Source organism: Quercus robur, chromosome 8, assembly GCF_932294415.1.
Source record: "Quercus robur chromosome 8, dhQueRobu3.1, whole genome shotgun sequence".
Lineage (NCBI taxonomy): Eukaryota > Viridiplantae > Streptophyta > Magnoliopsida > Fagales > Fagaceae > Quercus > Quercus robur.
Window position 1 is genome coordinate 51,366,051 of NC_065541.1, and position 26,168 is coordinate 51,392,218.

The 26,168-nt window shown below is 37.2% G+C and overlaps 1 protein-coding gene across 1 annotated transcript; it reads right to left on the reverse strand.

Annotated features, from left to right (window-relative positions):
• Window positions 1-83: 83 nt before the first annotated feature.
• Window positions 84-25,148, reverse strand: LOC126696909 (U-box domain-containing protein 33-like). The gene is made up of 7 exons (XM_050393663.1): window positions 24,583-25,148; window positions 23,780-23,901; window positions 21,303-21,424; window positions 20,479-20,580; window positions 18,430-18,628; window positions 1,966-2,394; window positions 84-1,115 (listed from the first exon to the last, which is right to left on the reverse strand). The coding sequence occupies exons 1-7, from the start codon at window positions 24,767-24,769 to the stop codon at window positions 309-311; spliced, it is 1,968 nt and encodes a 655-aa protein (XP_050249620.1). The 5' UTR covers window positions 24,770-25,148; the 3' UTR covers window positions 84-308.
• Between the last annotated feature and the right edge of the window lie 1,020 nt (window positions 25,149-26,168).

Consider the following 26,168-nt stretch of genomic DNA (forward strand, 5'->3'; position numbering starts at 1 on the left):
AAATCTAGAAAGGATAGACTAACAATAGATTCATTTGAAATCATCCGTTGACTGAAATGGAGGGTCAAGAAATCTCTTGATCATTTCCAAAAGGGAAGAAAGAAAGATTTTATAAGCACATGCATGAAGATGGTGTTCAAATCAATAACTCCTGTTATTGTTTTTGTAGAGCTTTAAATTGTCTGGTGCTTGGTTGTAGTGTTCCTAGTTTAAAACTAGAGTCTTCTTCCGTCATTGTGATCAGGAATTTAGAATATTTACAGTGTGCAAGCTTAGAAATTAGGATCATCCTGCCTGACGTGTTATGCCTACTGTCCAGCCGTCTCCTCAAAGCCTCTGCTTGATGTAAAAAACCTTGTACTCGAGTCTGCCGCTAGAACTTGAAGATATTTCCTCTTATGGCCAGGGGATGAGGATGAGGCCACACATGAAGCTCTCAACGGTTCAAGTACCTTCCTGACCTCTGAGCTAAGGTCTGGTCGGTTCCTTTGGTACCTGTCACAACACCTCAAGGCCAAGTGAGCCAACTCTTCAGCAGTCTTAATTGGCCAGTCTCCAGCCAAAGGATCCAAGAGGGATGGCAACTTTCCAGCATCTAAGGCAACTTGCACGTCGTTTTCCATTTCGAAGTGTGGTCTCTGGCCCGTCAACAATTGTAGTAATATGACTCCAAATGAGTAAACGTCTGACTTCCTAGTAAGCTTTCTTGTTTCACAAAACTCGGGATCTATGTAATGGAAAGTGCCCTTTGGGTCTGTAAAATGACACAGTGTTGTATCGTTGCTTGATCTTCTTTCATGGCATAATATACGGCAGAGTCCAAAGTCACTAAGTTTACTCTTAAAGTTGGCATCAAGAAGGATATTAGAGGGTTTCAAATCACCATGTACTATGCTGTGAGGTTTTCTAGAATGAAGATAAACGAGGACGGAGCACAACTCTGTGACAATGTGTATTCGAGTTTGCCATGATAATGGAGTACTTTCGTTCTTGCAGTTGAGCCGATCTTCAAGGTTTCCATTGGGATGATACTCATAGACGAGGACAGAAGCTTCAGAACAATATCCAATAAGTCTGACTAGATTGGGATGCGTCAGCTGACTCAATGCACGAACCTGATATACAACCAACTAATCAGAAAGAAAGACAAACTTTTGATCCAACTTATTCTTTCTAGGTAGTGGAAAAAAATTTCGAGATAGAGAAGTGCGTTAGATATTACTAGCTTGTTTTGATTACAGAAAAGAGTTACAAACTACTAATTAAGTTGTCACCTTATGCATATTATACTAGCATAAAGTCATAAACCATGATTTTACGAGTGCAAAGCGCATGAAAAGCAAGTACCGCAGCACGTAGTATTAACTATAACTACGTAAGGTTGTAATTGGACTATAGGAAATTTTGTACTACCTGAGCATATTGTCTCATTCTATAGGCTACAGTCAACCGATAATTTTGTAACGTAATTATATACACCTACATAACATAATACTGTATGACAGAATGTAGTTACAGATAAAATGCTTAAGTGAATTGTACTTAAAAATGAAATATATATATCAGATCAGGAAAAATGAAATATATATATATATATATCTCCTAATGCTTTGGTATGCAAAGAGAAATTTACAGTAGTTAAATTTATCAACATAAATGAATGATTACAGATACTCTCCAAATAAACAGGCATCTACATAATTCCAAATTATTTAAGCAACTGATCATCTCATCATCATATATAGAAGATCGAGTTGGATGCACCAAAATTTTTTATCAATTTTTCAACAAATTTGACATATTCTTTTGGTTGAGATATCAATTAAGATCAGAATATAGTAAACAGCTTAACAACAAACAATAAAACTATACTAATCTCACCCTAATATTGAAATCATAGCCAAAGGTCAAATAAATCTTTACCTAAATAAATTATTAAACTGATTTTCAAATGAATACACAAACCTCCATTCCGAATTCTGAGGGGCCTTGCGAGCCATTAGATTTTAGACTCTTTATAGCAACTTGGTTTTGACGCAGGAGACCTTTATAAACGTTCCCATATCCTCCTCGTCCAATTATAAGGGAATCATCAAAGCCTTGAGTAGCTTCTTCAATCTCAGAGGGCAAGAACTCAAACATTTGAATAGAGGCCTCCGCTTGTTTACTTCTCAACCCTTCAGCTTCTTGCAGTGCATTGTCACGCTCAATCTGCAACTCATCTCTCTCTTTTTGTAACACTTCATTTTGGCTCTTTAATAATGCTTTTTCTTCTTTGGCAATCCGAAGTTCTTCCATCATTTGGTCTTTCAGATTCTTCAACTTTTCAAGTTCTTCTCTCTCTTTCACTAGTGCTTCCTCAACTTCTTTCCTTTGTTTCACCTCTTCTTGGAACTGTTGATTGGGTTATCAAAACTTTGAGTAAGATTTTGAACCTTTTAACATTTATAGTGGTATAATTTTCAATTATATAGTTCATATAATAGTATAAGGTGTGCAGTGTGTGCTGCGTGTTGAGTATTCTACTCAGGAACAAGAAATATTCTTAAGGCACTGTTTTTAAAATATTTTATAAGAAATTATTTTATGTATCATGTATCCTACTTATCATGCACAATAATATTTATCAACTTCAAATATATTATTTTCTCAAAAAAAAAAAAAAAACTTCAAATATATTATATGTCATTAGCTAGAAAGAATAATCAACCATATGAACCACTTACTTGAGTATATTGACAAATATTTAATTATTACATTAATTTAAATGCACTATTATCTTTTAAATTCCTATTTCAAAAATATATCTTAGATTCCTAATTGCATGTAATCAAAATTGCTTTTATCTTTTGTTGTACTTAGTTTTTATTATTGTGAAAACGATTAAGTTTGAGTAAGAATATCTTATTCCAAATTAATTGTTTCTTATAAATCTTATATAAAATAATATTTTAAATAATAATGTAATTAAATTGTTAAAGAACTATATAATTGAAATTATGAACTTAGATTATCAAGAATAAAGTTTCTGCTTTTATGTATATAGATATTAGTCGTAACTCATGTATTACACTAGAAAGTTTAACATAAGTTGTTCATACCCAATGGGCTTTTGATTATCCTACAATGGGCTTTTGAGTATCCTACAATGGGCAGCTCCTAAGTAGATTAACCCTAAATTGACTAAAGTGATTAACTTCTTTAATCGAACACCCAACTATTAATGCTCAGTTACTTTCCTAGTTCTCCCTCTCTGGTGTCTAACCCCTTTCTCTCAAGTGGTTTCCCTATTTATAGCCTTGCCTCAATGGGTTAGTAATGAATCTAATGATTTCCTCATTTCTCCACTCATGTGGGAGGGGCCCGATTAAATTATTACTAACGAAAAGGGGTCCCACATTGGAAATAGGAGCCTTGGAACTAGTAATAGACACCAGTGACTGTTTGGCAGCGATATTACCCAAGGCACTACCAAGGTTGTTAGGACCGAGCCCAAGTTGCACTGGGCTCATGGGCGGTATAACCACTGGACTGATCTGCTAAGCAAGGTAGTCCCCCCATTGTTTGGTACAAATTGTTTGGGCTTTTGACCTTGGACCAAGGGTCACAGGTCCATGACCGTACAATAGCCCCCCTTTGATTCTTTTCCCATTCTCAGGGATAAAATCAAAGATCCTTAATAAAGATTTCCATTTTACTTCTCGGGAATACCAACCGCTAGTTTCATTAATTACAGACAAGACAGTCCACATGTTTTGGGAAAATGGGTATGACAGGCTCTCCCATCCAACGGTTATGATTATCTGATGCTTCATGTACCGAGGCAATGCGTGTGACAGTTTCAAAAAGAGGTTGTAATTATTTCTCCCACTTGATTACACATTCAATGCTTGTTAACTTCTTTTGGCCTATAAAAATCATCTTCCATCTCTTTGTTTCACTTTCTACTTCTTCCATTTTTGAGTGCCCTAAGTTACCGAGCACAAACTCCTTCCCGAGCAAATCCCTCTTAACATTTCTACTGTAAGTCATTTGCTTTTTCCTCTTCTCTTAAGTTTTCCTTCTAATTGTTTGATACATTAGAATAGGCGTTTCTCATCTTCTTAAGACCGAGGTTACCTTAGCCAATTTTAGGGCTAGATTTAACATCCCTTTAGACGTAGATGTAGCTTACTGTCATGAGGGTAATATAGCACTAGAACGACGTCCCTATGTAGTATTCTTCCCATTAATGTCTATACTAGAGGGTGGGGTGAGGTTTCCCGTAGACTTGTTAATACTTAGAACCCTTAGGTTCTACAGTCTTTGTCCTAACCAACTTCCACCCAATTTTTACCAAGTGGTGAGCAGTGTTAGCCAGTTAAATAACTTGTACGAGTTACACCTCAACCAACACCACATTAATTTTATGTATAGTTTGTGCAGTAATGAGAGGTCGGGGTATTAACTTAAAGTTAGGGACACACTAGTACAGTTGATATCGTGTTTTCCTGATTCTAACAGAAACTCAGCTGGAGAATTTGTTCAGGTGAGCAGCAATTGGCTTACCAATGAGCTCACCTACCCGACCTCGCCCCGAGATAGTGGTCTGTACCACTCACATTTAATTTTAATTTCCTATTGTCACCATGATTTTGTTATTTATTTTAGAGTTAACCTTATTTCATTTGAAAATGCTAATGACTCTTTCTAATTGTGCAAATGCTAAAAGATTCAAACCAGACCGTAACGCCATCCATGTTCGGGATTTAAACTTCGTTCTTCGGTCTGAGATCTTTGTACACTTCGACGATCAGTTACGAGCCTTACACCTTATCCTTGGCTGTACTCTAGCATATACTAGTTTTCAGGACCAAAGGCAAGTGCTGACAGTTGGAAGTCCCCTACTGTCTTACCTAGACGTTCGGTTTGGCAGACGCGGTATTTTACGGCCGAGCAGAACACAACCTTATTGAGGAACCCCACAAAGAGGCTCAAGTCGCAGATCAGGTAGAGGTTGAGTCGGTTAGTTCATCAAAGGAATCCGATATCAAAGACCCGAAAGACAAAATGGTGGTGCGACGGACCATGACCGTTGATAGATTTTTGCCTAGTGGGTGGCCACCTATGCAGCAGCAAGTTCCTCCTCCAACGCCCTGTGGATGAAAGAGACCTCGAAATGCCAACGAACCCTCTGAGAGGCCGGAAGTTATGCCTCCAAGAACCCCTCCTGCACCAACTGTGGCTCCTTTGACTATCTGGGAACCCGGCACAAATAGTCTTCCAACCGTGGAGGTGGGTTCAAACATAGCTTCTTACTCAGCACCTCCTTCCGTTGGATGGCAAAGTACTTTCATGCTTGGTGATAGTCCTCTCCCGGTGATAACCAGCTTAAGGAATTGGTCTGCCGAGGAGGGTGGGAAGATTGCACGGAGTTTGGGGCAAGCTCTACAATTGCCGAACGACGTGCATTAACTCTCGAACAGTACTAATGAGGCGGTGGCTGCCAGACTTCAATGGCATACTATTGCAGTAAGGCTTAATCCTTATCTTTCCCTTTATTTCCTGCTAAAAACATATTATTATTATTATTATTATTTATTATCGCTATTCTTACGGTGTATCTCTTACATAGTTGTTTATTATTGCAGTGATAGGCGGCCCAACTAGCATACATGATGGAGGATTGGCTGAAGAACGCTACCAAGGAGGCTGACACAGAGAAGGAATTAAAGGAGGTTGTTGAAGCCACTGCAAGGGATAGGGATAGAGCCACAGAGGCAGTTGAGGAAAAGGCTAGAAAAGCCGAGAGAGCACGCATTCTTGCCAAGCAAAGGGTAGCTTATCTAGAGACTAAACTCAGGGAGATGGAGCTCAAATTGGCCGAGGTAGAAAGCATAATATCAGCCAAAGATAAGGAAGTAGTCGAGCTGAAATCGGCCCTAAAGGAGAGCGAGGACAAGTTCTACGACATGGGCTTTACCAATGCCGAGAAATCCCATGAGCCCGTTGTGATGCAGACACGGAGGTACGGGTTCAGCGAGGGGTGGATGGTGGTCGTGTTTGCCATGGATGTTCCTAAAGAATCACCATTCAGAAATCTCGATCAAATTCCTTACCCCAAACCTCCTCCTCCTCCAATTCAAAGTCTTGCTCATGCTGAGGACGAAGATAGTCAGAGCATAAAGGCTTTAGTAGAAGAGATTGATTCTCATGCCGAGCTAATTGACCTTGAGATCACCAGCAATTCGACTAGCGCACAAGGACAAACACAGCCCCAACTTCCAGAGCCCAACCTCCAGTCTACAATGGATGCTACCCCTAGTCAACCCGAACAACCGCAGGACCTGACCGTTTGAATTATGACAATTAGTTTATATCTGTCTTTTACCTTAATTTGTCCCTAGTCACTGGGGTGAGGTGACATAACATGATACTGGTGGTCATCATGGTTTTGGTGACAAACACTTTTAAATTTCAACTATTTAAGCCTTTTTTCCTTTTCTTAATTTGAATTGCCTAGTTAATTTTGTTCATTACCTTAGTGTATTATATGCCCTGCCTGAGCTTTCTTAAAAAATGTAGCGAGGTTTTCACCTGGTCGATGACAGTGGTCGAACTGAACTTCGGTTTTTGTTCTTTGAAAATTTGAAATAAAGTTTCCACATGGTTGTTGACAAGGGTCAAACCGAGCCTAGGTTCTAGTCCTTAGAAAATTGGTAGCAAGGTTTCCACCTAGTCGGTGACCAGGGTCGAACCAAGCCTAAGCTTCTGTCCATGGGAGATTCGTAACAAGGTTTCTACCTGGTCAATGATCGAGGTCGAACCAAGCCTAAGCTTCTGTCCTTAGGAAATTTGTAGCAAGGTTTCCACCTGGTCGGTGACCAAGGTCGAACCGAGCCTAGACTTTTGTCCTTAGGAAATTTATAACAAGGTTTTTACCTAGTCGGTGACTGGGGTCAAACCGAGCCTAGGTTCCAGTCCTTAGAAAATTGGTAGCAAGGTTTCCACCTGATCGGTGATAAAGGTCGAACCGAACCTAGGCTTCTATCCTTAGGTAATTTGAACCAACTTCATCTTCTGAAACTTGCTCACCATTTGCTTCACGAGCTTCAAGTGGTCAATCATCCGAGAATCTTTGGCTTCAAAGCTTCCTTCAACTTGACTAACTTCCAGTCGAGAGTCTAAATACACCTCCAAGTCGACCACTCTGAGGCTAAGTGCGGCCCTCAATCCTACAAGAAGAACCTCATACTCGGCCTCATTGTTTGATGCCCTAAACCCCAATCTGAATGAATACTCCACTTTCACTCCTTATGGTGATATCATAACAATACCAGCCCCCGCTCCCATTGCACTAGATGCACCGTCCATAAACACCCTTCAGGGTCGGGCCTCTACATTACACACAACCCCCTGGTCTCTTCGAGGAGTAAACTTTGCGACAAAGTCGGCTAGTATTTGGCCTCTGACCGAGCTTCAAGGCCGATACCGAATATCAAATGATCCTAGCCTAGTCCTTCACTTGGCTATCCGGCTTGTAAAGCTGGACCTCTTAAGCAAATATTGTAGTGGGTACTTAGTCAACACATACATCATATAAGCTTGAAAATAGTGAGGTAGCTTTCTAGTTGCATGCACTAATGCTAACGCCAACTTTTCCAAGGGCAAATACCTCGTCTCAATGTCGACCAAGGTTTTACTAATGTAGTAGATGGGCTTCTGAACTCCTTGATCTCTCAATAATACAATGCTTATTGCGTGTTCAAATACTGACAAATACATAAATAAGTCCTCACTAGCCTCCGAGGCAGACAATATCGGTGTGTTTACTTCAGGTCCTGAAAAGCCTCCTCACACTCCTCGATCCATTGAAAACCTTTCAACTTTTTCATTAATTGGTAAAATGGACGACACCGATCAGCAGACTTTGAAACAAATCAGTTTAATGCAGCTAACATCTCGGTCAATACCTGAACCTCCTTTGGATTACTCGGTGGCTTGAGACGCTCTATGGCACTTATTTGATCGGGATTCACCTCTATTCCTCAATGGGTGATCATGTACCTGAGAAATTTACCAGCTCCTACACCGAAGACACATTTATCGGCATTGAGACGTAACCTGTACCACTTGAGTATTTCAAATATTCCTATTAAGTCACCGACATGTCACTGATTTGCCTTGCTTTTAACCACCATTTCATCAATGTAGACTTCCACTATATTCTCAATCTTCTCCCTGAACATTCTGGTCAACATTCTTTGATAAGTGGCCCGGCCACATTCTTTAGCCTAAATGACATTACTATGTAATGGTAGTTAGCTTCAAGAGAGATGAATGACGTCTTCTCCTAGTCCTCAGCGGCCAAAGCATTTTAATGATAGCCCTGAAAAGTATCTAAAAAGCTCATCCTAAGGTGTCTACATGTGGCATCCACTAACTGATCAATCTTCGGCACTGGGAAGGGATCTTTCGAGCATGCTCAGTTAAGGTCGGTAAAATCCACACAAACCCTCCACTTAAAGTTCTTCTCCTTCACTACCATAGTATTAGATAGCCATTCTGGGAAAAAGACTTCTTTTATCGCCCCTGCTTCCTTCAACTTTGCAACCTCTTGCTTAACAGCTTCAACGTGTTGCTTAGCCGATCTCCTCGGCTTTTGCTTCTTTAGTGGGAATAACGGGTCCACATTGAGTTTGTGGGTTATAAATTCCGGATTCACTCCGGGTACTTCGTATAGACTCCATGCAAAAACATCCAGATTCTGAAATAGCAACAATAATAGGCTCACCCAATCCTCATGCGTCATACTTGTTCCTATTTGAAAACTCCTATTCTCATATGGAAGTATACTTACCCTAATCAAATCCTTGGCACCGTTAGCCCCCTGGCCCTCTTGGGGCTCCTATAATTGCTATAAAAGGACCTCTTCGGCAGATTCTTTTTGCTTTATCTCCCGGTTTACTGCTGCCACTAAACATTGTCTCGCTACCTGCTAATCTCCTCTTACTACTACAATACCATGATCGATATGAAACTTCACCTTAACATGTAAAGTGGATGGACCGCCCCCATCATGTGAATCCATGGCCTGCCGAGTAGGCCATATAGGGAGAAAATGAGCCGACTACAATAAAGTTTACCATCACCTCCTCTCCTTCCGTGTTCACGGGAAGTGAAATCTGCCCCTCAAGTACCACCATTCAGCCATCAAATCCCACCAGAGCTGTGTCATACTTGGACAAGTCCTCAGCCTTTAATCCTAGCCCTTTAAACAGGTCAGGATACATCACCTTGGCCCTACTTCCCTAGTCTACCAACACCCTTTTGACTATAAAAATTTTTTTTGAGTAGTAACCACAAGTGCATCATCATATGGTTAGGTTGTTCCTTCTAAATCATCGTCGAACACAATCGACTCTCGAGTAGGCTTCTGTAAGGTTGAATTTATTCAACCATCTAATTGGCTTTATTCCGTGCCAAATTTGCTTGTAATTCAGCATTTAGTAACCCTGTATTTAGGTGGGATTGTTGTAAGGGTAGTGAGTGAGATAGTGTGAAGATTGCTCAAGAGTGTGCAAGAAAACAGAGTGTCGCGGCTGGGACTCGCGACTGGACTCGCGGCTTCAACCCGCCAGAAGATGCACACGTGCCAAGCATGCTGGAAGATGAACAGTCATGCTAGCTGGAGCACTACAGGACAAAACAGGACAACTGGCCATACGGTTAACTCGCGACTGGAACTCGCGACTTAGTCAAGCCGCGAGGTCAAGCCGCGAGCCACCCCTGTTTTGGAAAAACCTGACGTTTCGCATTCCACTCCTCTTCAGTATAAATACCCTTTTAACCCACGATTGAAAGAGAGCTTCCAGAGAGAATTTTGAGAGAGAAACCCTAAAGAAAAAACAAGATTGTTTCACACACAATCCCTACCTTAGAATCTCATCAAAATCCCCCACTCTCTTCCTCTCCATGGTCAAAACCTTGAGAGGCATTATACCAAACCTGGTTCTCACTATTATCATCTCTGTGAGACAGTCGTTTGGAGTTCTGGGAAGCAGTTAGGAAGGAGCCAATCTTCATTGGTTGATGCTACGGTGTAGTAGCGGAATCCGGGAAGCTAGAAAAGAAAAAGGTTCGGCGCAACCTCGTTGGAGCAAGAAGCTTGGAGGGCTTAGGTGCACTGGGTAGATTAGGCTTGGAGGGTCTATTGCTGTCCTTGTATCCCAACTGTATTTTCTAGTGGATTGATTACCGCTTGGAGGGCGGCGGAGAGGTTTTTCGCCGAGGTCTTCGGTTTCCTCTTCGATAACACATCGGGTGTTATCTTTGTGTTTGCATCTTCCTTCCTCTCTATCTCTGCCTTTACATTATCTGCTGTGGTTTAATTTTGTTATGGCTTAGATAGTTGTTTAACCAATTTCATATTATAGCATATGTTAAGTTTCCGCACACTAGTTGTTTGACATATTGCTTGTGTTGGTTAAGTTAATTTTTGGGGGTCTAAACGTTCAAAAGTGTATTGGTACACGTTTTTGAACTTTCAATTGGTATCAGAGCGGGTACACTTGTTGTGGTTTAAATACCTAAGTGTGATCCTTGACCCCTTGTGTTTATTTGCCATGGATTGTGCTTTGTATGACTCTTTGCATGATTTGGTTGGTGATGAATGTAACATGCCACGTGTTTGTGAAAATACCTCTATGAGTGTTAATCCTCATAAGTGTGATGACATGTTATTTAAATCTATGGGTGTTGTTGACAAACTCTTGAAGAAAAATGCTAAGAAGTTTCAAAAGAATTTAAGCAAGTTGTTTTGTGAAAAGGATGATTTGATTGCTAAGCTCAATGAGTCCAACAAATTGGTTGAGAAATATAAAAAACTTGTTGAAGATTCTCTTGAAAAGCTAAAAGAGTTTGAATGTTTGAATATGGACTTGGATGCTAAACTTGTTTTGTCTAACAAACTTGTTGATGAGTTAAAATGTGAAAATGAATCTCTTAAGATGCATGCCAAGTGTTTGATTGCTGAACCCATTGATAAAATGGATGATAATATTTGTTGCAATCATGTTGTGGTACCCGATTTTGTGCCTAGTGTGTGTTCTACCTTAAAGGACAAATCGGTGTACATTCCTCCACATAAAAGAAATCAAAAGGTGGAGAGAAAGGCTGTTAAGTCAAAACCTTCGTTTAGGTCTCAACCTAAGGCTTTGGATGGATCTAAGTTTGTTCCAACTTGCCACCATTGTGGTGTGATTGGTCATATAAGACCTCAATGTCATAAGTTGAAGAGGGAACAAAACCATGTTGCTAGATCTATTCCCAAAAAGCCTAGTGGACCTAAACACATTGTTTGTCACCATTGTGGTGCCTTTGGTCATCTAAGACCTCATTGCTCTAAGTTTCAAGCTCTTAAGAGAATCAAAAGAAAAGAGAAACTTGAGTTTTTTGGAAGTTGTGCTAAAAAGAGTAAACTGGATTTGAGTGAAAATAACATGTTGTTAAAGAAAATGTTTAATGCTCTTAACTCCTTGACTATGTGCATCTCCGGTTCTCATTCTTCCAACCCTCGTCTTGCTTCTCTTGAGACACTCATTCCAAACAATCGTTCCGTTTGGATGAGGAAGGGTTCCTATGGTTGAGTTTTTGCTCTTTTGGTCCTTGATCTAATTCTTTCGATCTTTGTAGGACCCTTCATGCATTAAATGTCATATCTTCATGCATTTTGTGCATCTTGCATTTATTTGTATGCATTGTTTCGTTTTTTATCTTACTTTTATGTTTCTATTTTGTGTGAGTAAAAATCCAAAACCACATAAAAAGTGAAAAATTCAAAAAGTTTGATCGTATTTGTTTGAGCACATATCACATGTGAGTTTGGCCTTGTACTTTTGTACAAATGGCTTTGTGCATTTACGAGCTTAGCTTGTTATTTTTGCACCTATATCTTTGTGGGAAAAATCTTGACATCTTTGTGTGATTGTTGTAAATCGATCTTCAAGCTTGTCATGAATGATTAGTCAATAGTCATGTTGGTCTTGATACATGCGTAGACTTGTGCTTATGTCTCTTCCCACTCTTTTATTTTTATTGCTTAAAGAGCTCAATTAATGTAAATCTCAAAATGAAAAGAGATAATGAGCTGCAAAAGCCGTCGCACATACTAGTATTCGACTAGGAAAAAGGGAAAGCGACTTATATGAAAATGTATGATGCCCAAAAAGCCAAAGGCTTGTTCTTCAAAGTGAAATATCAAAAATTTCAGGCATCAATCTCAAAAATGAGATGTATTGCTCAAAATGAGTTGTATTGATTCAAAATGATCAAATGATATGAATTGTAAGAAGCCAAATGAAAAGCTTCAATTTTATGTAATCATTTTCTTGTGGGAGGTCATATATGTTCACTTCTATAATTGAGATAGACCACTTGACTTAGTACTAGTTGTGTATGACTTGATTGAATTGATCATTGAAGCTTCACTCTAGACTAAGGACTATTCCACATTTGATACACACACACAACACACATGCCTAATGTTCAATGAATGTCTTATTCATTTGTTAGATTGTACTTTGTCTAAATGTGATGTGTGTGTGCTCAATCTTATATGGATTAATCCAAAAAGATTTTTGATCATTTTATATGTTTTTGGAAGTGATTTTTATCACTTTTTGTGTTTATGTTTAGTGCTTACTTTGTTTTTCAATGTTTAAACATGTTCTGAATTGAAAAACAGGTGTCAGAGTTTTTCGCGGCTCAGCTGGCGACTCGCTAGTCGCGAAACCCCAGTCGCGAGTTCATCCAGAAGCTTTTGGCGGCTCACTCGCGGCTTGCTCGCGGCTCACTCGCGACTCGCGAAAATTTTCGCGACTGAAACTCGCGGCTCGCGGCTGAAACTCGCGGCTCGCGGCTTGCTCGCGACTGAACCTCGCGACTCGCCCAGTCGCGAAACGCCCAGAAACAGTTTTTTAAAGGGCTTTTTGTGGGAATCTTGTTTTAAACCTCTCCCATCCTCTCTAAAACCCCTCTTTCAATATTTTTACATCAAAACCCAACCAATTTGAATGGTTTTTCAATCCATTAACATCTCTAAGGTAATTATAAACTCTTTTCATTGATTTTGATCCTTAGATTATGTTTTGGAGAGTTTTGTGCTCTTGGTTGGGATTTTTATCATAGGGGTTGGGAAAACTTAATTTGTGTCAAATTTCTTCATGGGATTGGTTTCTTTTGTTGATTTGCATTGGATGTTGGCCCCTTGTGGCAGAAAGAACATGTATTAAGGGTAGATTTCATGATGTTCATGTATTATTTCACATTATTGTTCATAGTGTGCATGTTAGGTGTTTGATAAAATGCCTCTTAGATATTTTCTCGCTTGTTTGGACTCTGATGAGTACCAAACTTTGGGGTTTCTCATGTTTCCTCTTTAGGAACATGTTTGGTTCATTGGTTGTGTATTTAACACACCTTGCCCCACATGTGCTTTTTTCATGCATTGGTCATGCATTGCACTTAGCCACCTCTTGCACACACATTTGCTACCCTTGTCATGCATTGGTATAGACCTTGCTTCTTCATCCTAGTATGTCATGTCTGTCTTATGCTTTGTAGCATTTTACTTTGTCATGGGTTTGAACTTCATTTTCTCATTCATCTTGCACCCCTCATGCATCATTAGCATTGTTCGTACCTTCATCTCTTGCCCTCTTTTCTCCTTGACCCTTTGTCTATTCCTGACAAAAAGGGGGAGAGTATACTCTAGAGAGTATTCCGGAGTATTTTGTCATTTCTATATGACTCTTGTTATGACTCTTGTGCACATCCTTAGGGGGAGAAATTCTATTTCTCGTGCACATTTGTAGGGGAAGAGATATTCCATAGGGGAGATGCATATACCAAGGGGGAGAAGACATTGTGTTAACAATAAAACTTTATTGTGTTTGTTTTCTTGTATTGCATCGTGTTTGTGTTTTGGACATGCATATATCCCTATGCTATTGTGCTTCATTGAATGCATGTTCGAATGATCATTTGCTTTGCTATGTGATCATTGTAGTCATTTCTATATGACTGTTTTGGTGTTTGATCAAGTTGCTCATATGTTTTACATCATGTTTACTTGATCGCAATTTGCCTGTTACATTATACTTGTCCTTTTATTACTTGCTTTACCTTGAGGGACTAATGTGTTTTGTGCAAGTGTTTCAGGTTACAAGTATATATGTTCCAAGTGCATCACAGCTTCTCATCATTTTGAAGGGGAGAAACTTTAAGCACTTTTAGTTTATATTGTTTAAGTTTTTATTCAATATAATGTGCTTTGTACCCATGTGCTTTTGTAAGCTTTTAGGGTTTATGTTTTATGCATAGCTTGTAGGCCTTGTGGTATGTACCATGCTTAAGTGCAGCCTTTATGCTATGTGAAATCAGTATTTTAAATCTAAATGTTCTGCATTGTGGTTTATGTACTGTCACTCTTGTGCCCTTGTAGGATTGTTCCTAGATGCATTTGTCATGTGTGCTATGCATTGGTTGAGTGTTGAACATACAAGTGTCTTGCTTTGTGCTTGTTAGCTTGTATGTCCTTGTGTTCATTCCAAGTGTGAATGAACACTGTGATCACTACCTTGTGGTGTTCACTTGGTTGATCAAGCCATGGTTTGTTTATTAACTCCATCTTATGCTTGATCTCATATTGCCTGTTTCATATGCATTTATAATTTTCTGCTTACAATGATCATGGTGTATTGTTGTGTTTCAGGAGTTTATGTTCATATGATTCAAGTGCTTCACAGCTTCTAGAATTAGGTGTGAGTGAGTTTTGATCAACTGTTCCCAACTCACATGTTAAGTCTAGAGTCTGTTTTAGGGTTTTGTCACGGAATAGCCAAAGGGGGAGATTGTAAGGTTGAATTTATTCAACCATCTAATTGGCTTTATTCCGTGCCAAATTTGCTTGTAATTCAGCATTTAGTAACCCTGTATTTAGGTGGGATTGTTGTAAGGGTAGTGAGTGAGATAGTGTGAAGATTGCTCAAGAGTGTGCAAGAAAACAGAGTGTCGCGGCTGGGACTCGCGACTGGACTCGCGGCTTCAACCCGCCAGAAGATGCACACGTGCCAAGCATGCTGGAAGATGAACAGTCATGCTAGCTGGAGCACTACAGGACAAAACAGGACAACTGGCCATACGGTTAACTCGCGACTGGAACTCGCGACTTAGTCAAGCCGCGAGGTCAAGCCGCGAGCCACCCCTGTTTTGGAAAAACCTGACGTTTCGCATTCCACTCCTCTTCAGTATAAATACCCTTTTAACCCACGATTGAAAGAGAGCTTCCAGAGAGAATTTTGAGAGAGAAACCCTAAAGAAAAAACAAGATTGTTTCACACACAATCCCTACCTTAGAATCTCATCAAAATCCCCCACTCTCTTCCTCTCCATGGTCAAAACCTTGAGAGGCATTATACCAAACCTGGTTCTCACCATTATCATCTCTGTGAGACAGTCGTTTGGAGTTCTGGGAAGCAGTTAGGAAGGAGCCAATCTTCATTGGTTGATGCTACGGTGTAGTAGCGGAATCCGGGAAGCTAGAAAAGAAAAAGGTTCGGCGCAACCTCGTTGGAGCAAGAAGCTTGGAGGGCTTAGGTGCACTGGGTAGATTAGGCTTGGAGGGTCTATTGCTGTCCTTGTATCCCAACTGTATTTTCTAGTGTATTGATTACCGCTTGGAGGGCGGCGGAGAGGTTTTTCGCCGAGGTCTTCGGTTTCCTCTTCGATAACACATCGGGTGTTATCTTTGTGTTTGCATCTTCCTTCCTCTCTATCTCTGCCTTTACATTATCTGCTGTGGTTTAATTTTGTTATGGCTTAGATAGTTGTTTAACCAATTTCATATTATAGCATATGTTAAGTTTCCGCACACTAGTTGTTTGACATATTGCTTGTGTTGGTTAAGTTAATTTTTGGGGGTCTAAACGTTCAAAAGTGTATTGGTACACGTTTTTGAACTTTCAGCTTCATTTTCTTTCCAGGCTGAGGGTGTTCTCGATTACCCTCTGCAGACACTACGGTCAACACCCCCCTTCTTCGAGTCACCGTGGTTCCCATTGAAGCTGCATGGATAACTTCTATCACTCCCAACAGGGATGGAAGTGTGTTCCCCCGCGGCCTTGAGGTCTGCCCAATAGCACCACTCCTGAGTTCCACTACAAATTCTTTTAGATGCCCTAAATTCACTAGTTGCTCTAAATGATCCTTAAATATCCTGCACTGCTCAGTGGTGTGCCCCATTATCCCTGTGGTAAGTGTAATACAGGTTTTGACTCCTTCTTGTTGGGTCACCCCCCATTTTGCTCAGCCACCTTGATTTCCCCGGTACGGGCATTAGCCTTTTATAAGTGCTTTTCCTTTACTTTGCTCCCAATCATCTTCTAGCCTTTTATATACTTCAATACATCTCATAAGTTGCCGCATTTTCTCTGAAGGCCTCTTAGTTAATGACTCTCGTAACTTCAAATCTTCAAGCAGACCCAGCCTGAAAGTACTTACAACCACCTTCACATTACCTCCACCAATCTCATTATACAATTCCCAATACCTACTAGCATAGCTCTGAAGAGTTTTCCCGACTCCCATCTTCATAGAGAGTAACGCATCCATCGGCTGTGGTACCCAGTTCATGTTATAAACTGGACTCCAAACTCCTGAATTTGCTCTCCAAAATTATGAATTGATCCCTTCCTTAACCCATTAAACTACCTTAAAGCAGTACTCCTAAAGCTAGAAGGAAATACTTTACACATGAGAGCATCATTTTGATTGTATAAAGGCATCATTTGAATATAATGACTGACATGCTCAACGGGATCTGTCTTCCCATCATACGAGATAAACAGTGGTCTACTAAATCTCCTCAGCATTTGAGCACATTCAATCTTGTCTGAGAATGGTGACCGAGCCGCTCTGCGAAGTACATGACTTACGGCATCCATTGCAGCACTCTAGTGCCTACACCATTCAAGGGAAACCGAATCCCTGTTAGCGAAATCCTGTGATCTATCCCTACACAGATGGGAACCAGACTGGCGGGACGCTTCTCCATAACTAACCCCAGCACTTACTAACCCTTTAGGAGACTCATTGTGATTCCTTCTTTGGCGCCTACCCTGTACCTCCAATTCCAAATCCCTTACCAGTCTGCACAGGCGTTCTAATTTCTGATCCCTTCTGTCACGCTGCTCTTGCTCGGGGACTTCGGATGCTGACCGATATGTCTGCGACAATCCCTTTCTTGAGCCAGAGTGTTCCCCGTCCCATTTGTGCCTTCGGTCTACATTCCTCTTATGCTCCTTTCTCACTAGCTCGAACTCCAGGACGAGCCCCCTAACCCACTATCGGCATAACTTACTAAGCGATGGTCAGACATGTTTAGTCAAGTAAATCTCAATGGAACTACAACTGAGTAAGAGATTCTCACAGACGGCGTCAATTGTGCATACCCAATTCCCTGCTTTTGGGCCAACTCTGTAATTAGGCTCACAATTTACTTATTAAAGTGGGCTTTTGAGTATCCTACAATGGGCAGCTCCTAAGTAGATTATCCCTAGACTGATTAAAGTGATTAACTTCTTTAACCGAACACCCGACTATTAATGCTTGGTTACTTTCCTAGTTCTCTCTCTTTGGTGTCTAACCCCTTTCTCTCAGGTGGTTTCCCTATTTATAGCCTTGCCTCAGTGGGTTAGTAATGATTTACTCGTTTCTCCACTTATGTGGGAAGGGCTCGATTAAATTATTCCTGATGAAAGAAGGTCCCACATTGGAAACAGGAGCCTTGGAACTAGCAATAGACGTTGGTGACTACTCGGCAGTGATATTTTCCAAGGCACTACTTAAGTTGTTAGGGCCGAGCCCAAGTTGCACTGGGCTCATGGGTGATATAACCACCAAGCTGATTTACCAGGCAAGGTAGTCCCCCCCATTGTTCGGTACAAATTGTTTAGGCTCTTGACCTTGGACCAAGGGTCACAGGTTCATGACCGTACATAAGTAATATGATTTTTTTTTTTTTTTTTGGTTTAAATGTGAAATTTGACAATTATAGTAGTTATTAATAGACATTTTCAGGTTCTTTTGAATTGCCAATGTTTCCTCCAAAAAAAAAATTCCCTCTCTTCTTAGGTTTATTGATTGGATTATTGGAAATTTGTGTAATATTGTGGATCTTCTGAAGTTTACATCGGTATACTTTTCAAGCATAGTACATAGTCAATTATTATGTCTGTTTGAACTTGTTGTACAACTATTTAAAGTTTTAAACCTCTTTTTTTCTATTCCCTAAAGTACTTAAACCATTTTTAACAAATAGACAAATAAGCGATGAACAAAAGGTGCAATTAAAAAAAAAAATTGCATCTAAGCGCACTCTAAAATTTTTACCATGTGTATGGTCAGTCCTCCTTGGGCTTGCCGACGCTTCGGTGTAACAGGATCTAATCTCAAGTGGTTTGATGGTCCAGCTTCAGTGATGTCCCAATTGCGTACAGATTTTGACCTCCGGTAGTTTGATGCTCTAGGTTCAATGTTGTCCTTATCGGGCTCCCAAGTAACAGACCGTAATATCAAGTGCTTTGCCTCCCTATTTTGATACTTGCATTAGTCAGGGAAACCTCTACGTCCACACCACCAAAAGTTAAATGGCTACATCTTGCCTTTAATTTATTAATAACACATTACAAGAGAACTCATATTTATAATAACATTTATAAAATTTAAAAATAAGTCAACTACCAATTTATTATATGCATATTCTAATTTTGAATTTCATATTAATATTAATTGATTATTCAATCTCTTGATTTACTCTAACTAATCAATTCCTTGATTTTTGTCTTTAATTTGTGAGAAGTAAATCATACTTCTAAGTCCAGCACTCCCCCTCAAGTTGTGTATGAATCTTTATTGAAATGAAAAACTTGTAGAAACTGAATCCAAAAAAACTTGAAAATGTCTTCCGAAATTTTTAATTCTCTTTTTGTTTTTTTGGAGTTCAAGAAAATTTACCAACAAAATTGGAACTTGGTATGAACCAATGTAGGTGCTCAACGGCACATGAAGATAACAACACTAAAAACGGCAACTCCCCCTCAATGAGAAATCACAAGAAATTCTTCTTTGATAAATGTCATTATAGTGTTAATGTGATGAAATCCATTGCAATGATGCAAGGTATTAAGAGTAAGAATTGCATAGGTAAATACCAATATGCTTAAAGAAGAGGTAATTGTATAAGAAATCAGCAACAATAGGAATATTATGTGAGCGAAGAGGTTAAACTTGACACCATGTCGGAGTTTAAAATAGTATGGAACACAAAGAAAACATGAGAAAGAAAGAACAGAAGTGATCAATGTGGTTCAGTCACTTAGGCCTACTTCCATACCACCAAAGGCCCAATGGCTACATCTTGCATTCACTTGATTTTTTTTTTTTTTTTTTTTTATAGGATTGCATTCACTTTCTTTTTTTTTTTTTTTTTTTTTTTGAGAACAAGAAGATTGCATTCACTTGATTGACAATACATTACAAGACCCATATTTATAATGGGATTTATAGAATTTAAAAATAAGACAACTATCAATTTATTACATTGATATTATAATTTTGAATTTTGTATCAATATAATTGAGGGAAATTACATTTTACCACCCTAAATTACACCCCAATTACACTTTGCACCCTAAACTTTTCAAGTGCACGTTTTGCACCCTAAAGTATGATCATTGTTACACTTTCACCCCAACATCAAGTATGTTGTTAACTTGAATCGAAAAATATGGCACCATGTAAAAAGACTTAATTGCCTATCTTCTCAATTCTTTAAAAATAAAAATAAATTACACTTTACCCTCCTAAACTATACTCCTGATTACACTTTGTACCCTAAACTTTGAATTTCCATCTAAATTAACAGAAAACTTAATATCATGGTACAAAGTGTAACAATGGTCATAGTTTAGATTGCAAAATGTGCATTCAAAAAGTTTAGAGTGCAAAGTATAATCAAGGGTATAGTTTAGGGTGATAAAGTGTAATTTTCTCATATAATTGACTATCCAATCTCTTGATTTACTCTAAGCAATCAATTCTTTGATTTATGTCTTTAATTTGTGGAAAGTAAATCATACTTCCAACAAAAAATTACCACTTATTCCAAGAGCTTAAAACTATTATGAAATGGAAATTTCAATCATTTAACTATTTGAATTTCATATATCAATATAATTGATTGTCCAATCTCTTGATTTACTCTAAGTAATCAATTCTTTGAATTACCACTTATTCCAAAAGCTTAAAACTATTATGAAATGGAAATTTTAATCATTTAACTATTCTCTAAGTTCTCTTTAACATAATTGAGTTAAGTTTATTCGATCATCAACTGACAGTTACTTTACCAAATGTAATTAACAACCCTGTTAAGCAAACCTGGTATTGATACAGTGACTGCTACAAATAAATTGTATGCGGCAGGAAAGAGGTGCTTGTCTGCACACATACTTAGCTTTCTTAGACTTGAGGCCCATCTTCCTGCATCATTGAGTGATGTCAATACTTTTAAAGATATGCTGAGCTCTCCAAGATCATATAGCAACCATTGATGTTAAATTATAGAATACTTGAATTGAATCATCAAAAACGTGATGCTGAGCTCTCCAAGATCATATAGCAACCATTGATGTTAAATTATAGAATACTTGAATTGAATCATCACATACATGATAAATTAAAACTAAAAATCTCAATAAACAAGGAATCAAACCATCTTTTGAAAAAGTTCTATTAACTAACTGAATTTATCAATCAGGCCATTCCCATTGGTACAAGATATTCTAAAGCCACCCCCCCAAAAAAAAAAAAATAATAATAATAAATAAAAATAAAAGGCATATAAAAATTACATGGTATATCTATTAATGATTTATTTCATTCTTCAGTCTTCACTTATCAAGGAAGAGATATATTCCATTCTTTAATTATTAGATTAATTATTTTTTAGTCTAACTAATTCTAGATGTGTTACTAAGCTAGGCATTCTATTCATAGTTCCCCTTTTCCCTTATGTTTTGAACATTGAGCTTCTTTTTGCATAATAAAAACCGCATGGTCTGCAGTTAGGACATAATAATAACCATGTATATATTTTGATTTCTGAGGCAATAAAAATTGACAGTAGACATCCACAGTGTATTATACATAGAACAAGAATTGAACAGGAAAATTTAATGGAAAGCATTTTATGTGATTTTTACTCTTTATAATGCTTGTCTAATGCTCCTCCCATTACAAGATCCTTGATCCCATCATGAGAAATGAGTTCTATAATTCCCTTCCCGATATCGCCCATTTCAATCCATACGCTCTGTGCCTCTACCTAGATTTAAAAAACAATAATGTCATTCAGCAAAAAAAAAAAAAAAAAAAAAAAAAGTGTCAACAAATTTGAAAACTCAGTAATTGAAATTTCAAAAGGAATCATCAATGCCAATGGAATCTTGGATTTTTTTTTTTTTTTTAATTTTTTCTTTGAGATAGGTAGGGTTTGGAGTTCGAACTATATATACAAGGCACTACAAAAAATGTGGTTACCATTGAACCATATACTGAAAGTCTGAACAATTAATACCCTAAATTTCAAATTGTCAATGCTTGTAACCTATGAATGGATTAACCAATAAAAGAGGACAGTTATTGATGCACATTTTGGGGGTTGATTTTATTAACTTCAAATCCATTTTGGTAGACAGTACTAATGCTTTCACAACGGTTGAATATGGCTAGTTGTCGTAGGTTCCAGTTAGCTCAACTAGTAAAGTCTTTGATGATTGAATAAGAAATCTGGGGTTCAATCCCCGTCTACACCAAAAATTGATTGATGTCTTGGTCTGGTGACAAAGAGCTATCATCAGAAACAGACGCCATAGGTTGAAACTCTCTCAAAAAAAAAATTTGGCTAGTTGTCATTAATTTTCATATGGATCATTAATAACAGAAAATATAAAATACTCTAGAAGTACCATAAATGAATACTTCCTTCTCTCACATTCTCATTATTCATATAAGAGGAGAAAATATGAACTCTATGGGTATTCTATAATTTTCTAATAATTTGTTACCTAATAGTTGTGAAAAATTATTTGAGAAAAATTATTATTCTAGACTTGTTTGCCTCTTCTTTTTTAAGAAAAAAGTGAGTTATTCTAGACTTATTGTTTTGCAAATGGCAAATTCTAACATAAAGTCAAAATCTTCCTCATGAACCAACTCCAGGGGTGGCTCTACTTGCAAGCCAAGGTGGTCCTGTGGCTCCACTTGCAAGCCAGGGTGGTCACAAGACCACCCTGACTTGAAAAAAATGTATATGTACATTTGCCAAAAAAATGTTATATGCTAAACTAACTTATTGTAACTATTCTAATAAAATTTTGAACACCCTAATTTGAGAATTACAAAATTTTGAGTTCAACAAAAATAAGAGTAGTGCTACTACATTCATAACATTTTTACAATAATTTTACAACAAATCTAATGTAATGAGCTATTAATGGTTCTAATTTGGGCCAAATACTAATATTATTTTTTTACCCACCAATAACAACTTTTTTGCATAAGATTTATTGTAAAAATATTGTGAACGTAACATTACTCCAAACATAATTCTTAATCCTTTGTTTTTTTTAAAGCTTAAATAACAACAATAAATATTAGCTCAAATAACAACAAATATAAACCAGACAAAAACAAGACAAGACAAGACCAAACAACAACAAGTGAAAAAATTATTCAACAAAAAGCCTATTATAAAACAAAAAGATAAAATTTGTAGCTCATTCAACTTATTCAATAAAAGTAATTTCTAATTTTATTTTTCTTTTGAAAATGGTACAAATAAAAATATTGTGATAATTTAAATTTCTTAGTAACCACCCTAAAAAAAAATTTTAGAGCCACCACTGACCAGCTCTATGATATACCATCTATAGTGAAGAGTATAGGACATATGGCACCAGTCAAATGTCTCTTCTCCATGTTTGAGACTTGAAGTCTCAATAATCAACATCAATTTCACGATCGTTGCTGGGTTTTGATTTTTCTGCTCTTCTTTATGATTCAAAAGTTCTCTTCTGTTTATGATTCTGGGCTTTGATCGTTGCTGGGAGCTCACTTTTGTGACATTGGTATGTAGTGAGAAGGGAAATTGTATTTGATAGCTGGAGTTGGGATTTGAGGTTAATTTGGGTTGATTCTGAGACAACCAGTGGATTTTTGTGGAGATTTGTTTATATTTCGGTGATGGTGATTTTGTGCTACCCGGCTGTGATTTTTTTATGTTAAGAAATTGAGGGGGGAAATGAAATAGTGCAAACAAAAAACCAGAGTCACAAACCATTTTCAAGAAACCATTTTCTAGACTTTAAAACAAAAAACAAAACTTTGTAACCCATAAATGTGGAAATATATATAAATTTTGAGATAAGTACTGCTAATTTTCACAATATTTTTCATAAATAATTGAGTTGACAAGTTTTTATTAAATAATTCTTATCTAAGTTCACCTCCAACAATACTTTTTAAACTACTATTAACAACTTAAAATCTTAACAATTATGAAATATTTTGTAAAATTCTTTGTATCTTTCAAGGATCATTATTTTGAGATATGCTATGGATATCAACTTTTTGTGTATGTGTGTAAGGAAGATTTGTTAAGAATATTTGATAAATTTACCCCCTTTCGGCGACAAATAGAAAGGTATTCTTTTAGGGTCTCATTCATATTTTGGCTTTCTGTTTTCCGGTACTCCATTACAATCTTTTCGTTCACTAATTCTGCTGGGCAGCCTCCACCTACTGCAAGATAAGAAAAGCTTAAATAATTTCATTTTGAAATACTGAAAACCATGCACCAAAAAAAAAAAAAAAAAAAAAAGCCAAATCGTATAGACAAACGTGCAATTCTCCAGTTCTCCATAGTCATTTTTCTTCATATTAATTACCAGATAATGGGTTTAAAATCTCAATCAAAATTTTTATATGTTTGATTGACCAATTTTTCCGAAGTCACTAAATTCTACGAATTTATTTCTCCACAACTGTGGCCAATTATTTTCTGAAGTTTCTTTTCAATTCGTTTCAAGATTCTAGCAGAAATCCTTTATTGTTCCAAGGAAAAAAACAAAACAAAAAAAATACACCAAACCCTGGTAAATTTTATAACTGCAAAAATCAAGAGAGGTAAATCATTAATATCAAGTTTGTAATTTGAAGTTCCACAAATAAAGTCAACCAATAACACTTCCAAACTAAACTATTCAGCAAAAAAAGTCTTCTTCTCAACTAAAAGGCCATAAAGCTCTAAGCTAGCTAGTAGGAGTAGCTAGCTAGTACGAATGATTAATTACAATAGATCAATTTTTACCGCATCAAAAACTGAATTCCCATCAAAACTTCCAAGTTTTAATTATATAAATATAATATACATGATCAGACACACTCCTGTATGTGGATCTTTGTGTAAATTTTGTGACTTACAATTACTGGGGATCCGTTGTGCAGGTCGATGCACATGAATGATGCAAATCTTCTTTCCTCCATTGTTGTGTAAAGCCCATAACAGGGTTGATTTGCATTCCTTCACATCTATTCCCACCGCAACGTATATCGTTTCTTCGATCACACTCGTAACAGGATCCACTAAATTCTCATGCCTGCTTGCCATACTATATATATATATATATATATATAATCAACTGCTCATTAACAATAACTTATTCATCAGAATCTCACGATAAAACTCATACTAATATTCACCACCTTTCACTTTTTGAAGAGAACTTAAGAAACAAAATTTTCAACCAAAAAAACAAAAAAATAAAATAAAAAATAGGAGGAGAAAATTATTAAGAAAAATTGAAAAAGTTCTTTTGATGGATTTGTGAAGTTTCTAAAGTGTGCAATGACATATATGATTAGAGGAGCAAAAGGGAATATTGCTTGTTTGCATGTGTTTTTGTAAGAAGCATGAGCCCAGCGACATCATAGGTGGGAGTTTAATTATAAACGTAAAATTTATTTTTGAATAAAGGCAAACCTTAACAAGTACTGTGCAATTACATTTATATATATATATATATATATAAATGATTAGAGGAGTAAAAGGGAATATTGCTTGTTTGCGTGTGTTTTTGTAAGAAGCATGAGCCCAGTTACATCATAGGTGGAAGTTTATAAACGTAAAATTTATTTTTAAATAAAGGCAAACCTTAACAACCACCTTGCAATTACATAAATGATTAGAGCAGCAAAAGGGAATATTGCTCGTTTGCATGTGTTTGTGTCAGTAGCATGAGCCCAAGAATTACGTCATAGGTGGGAGTTTTTAAACGTAAAATTTATTTTTAAATAAAAGCAAATGTTAACAAGCAACCGTAGGTGCTTGTTAAGGTAAAATAATGTGAATTTTATTTAATAAAAAAATTAAATAAATAGGAGAAATAGTATAAAGACAAAATATCTAACACAAAGTCGGCCACATTTTCAACTACCCATGTTGTATAATTTTTGTTTTTGTCTTTTTGTTTGTTTTTTATTTTTTGCTTCACCCATTCCTTACGTCCCAAGTGTTGATCCAGTAGTGAAGGGTCAACTATTATGACCTGTGAACACACCGAAGATGGGTCCAACTCAAATAGAATGATCATATTACTCTAAAGAACAAAGAGTAAAATTAAGAATATTATAAATTTTTTATTTGTTTAATTAAAAAAATTATTTATTCTATTACTGATGTAATAGTGTGTAATACTGATCACGTCAATTACCAATACAATAATTGAAATAAATATTATATACCACATGATAAAATATTATGCATAAGTCATTAAAAAAAATTCTTACAAAATATATTAAGGAAAATTATATTTTTACATTGCACAAAGTGTATAATATTGTAGTTAAAAGGATTATACACTTTCTTTCCAAAGTGGCTACATTATGTTACATTTTACTATTTGTAGTTTAGCTACAAAACTAATTGTAGGCTTAAGCTACAACTTTACTCAATAAAATAAACATTACTACATATTTTGAAAATCCAACTATTGACTTACATATTCTTT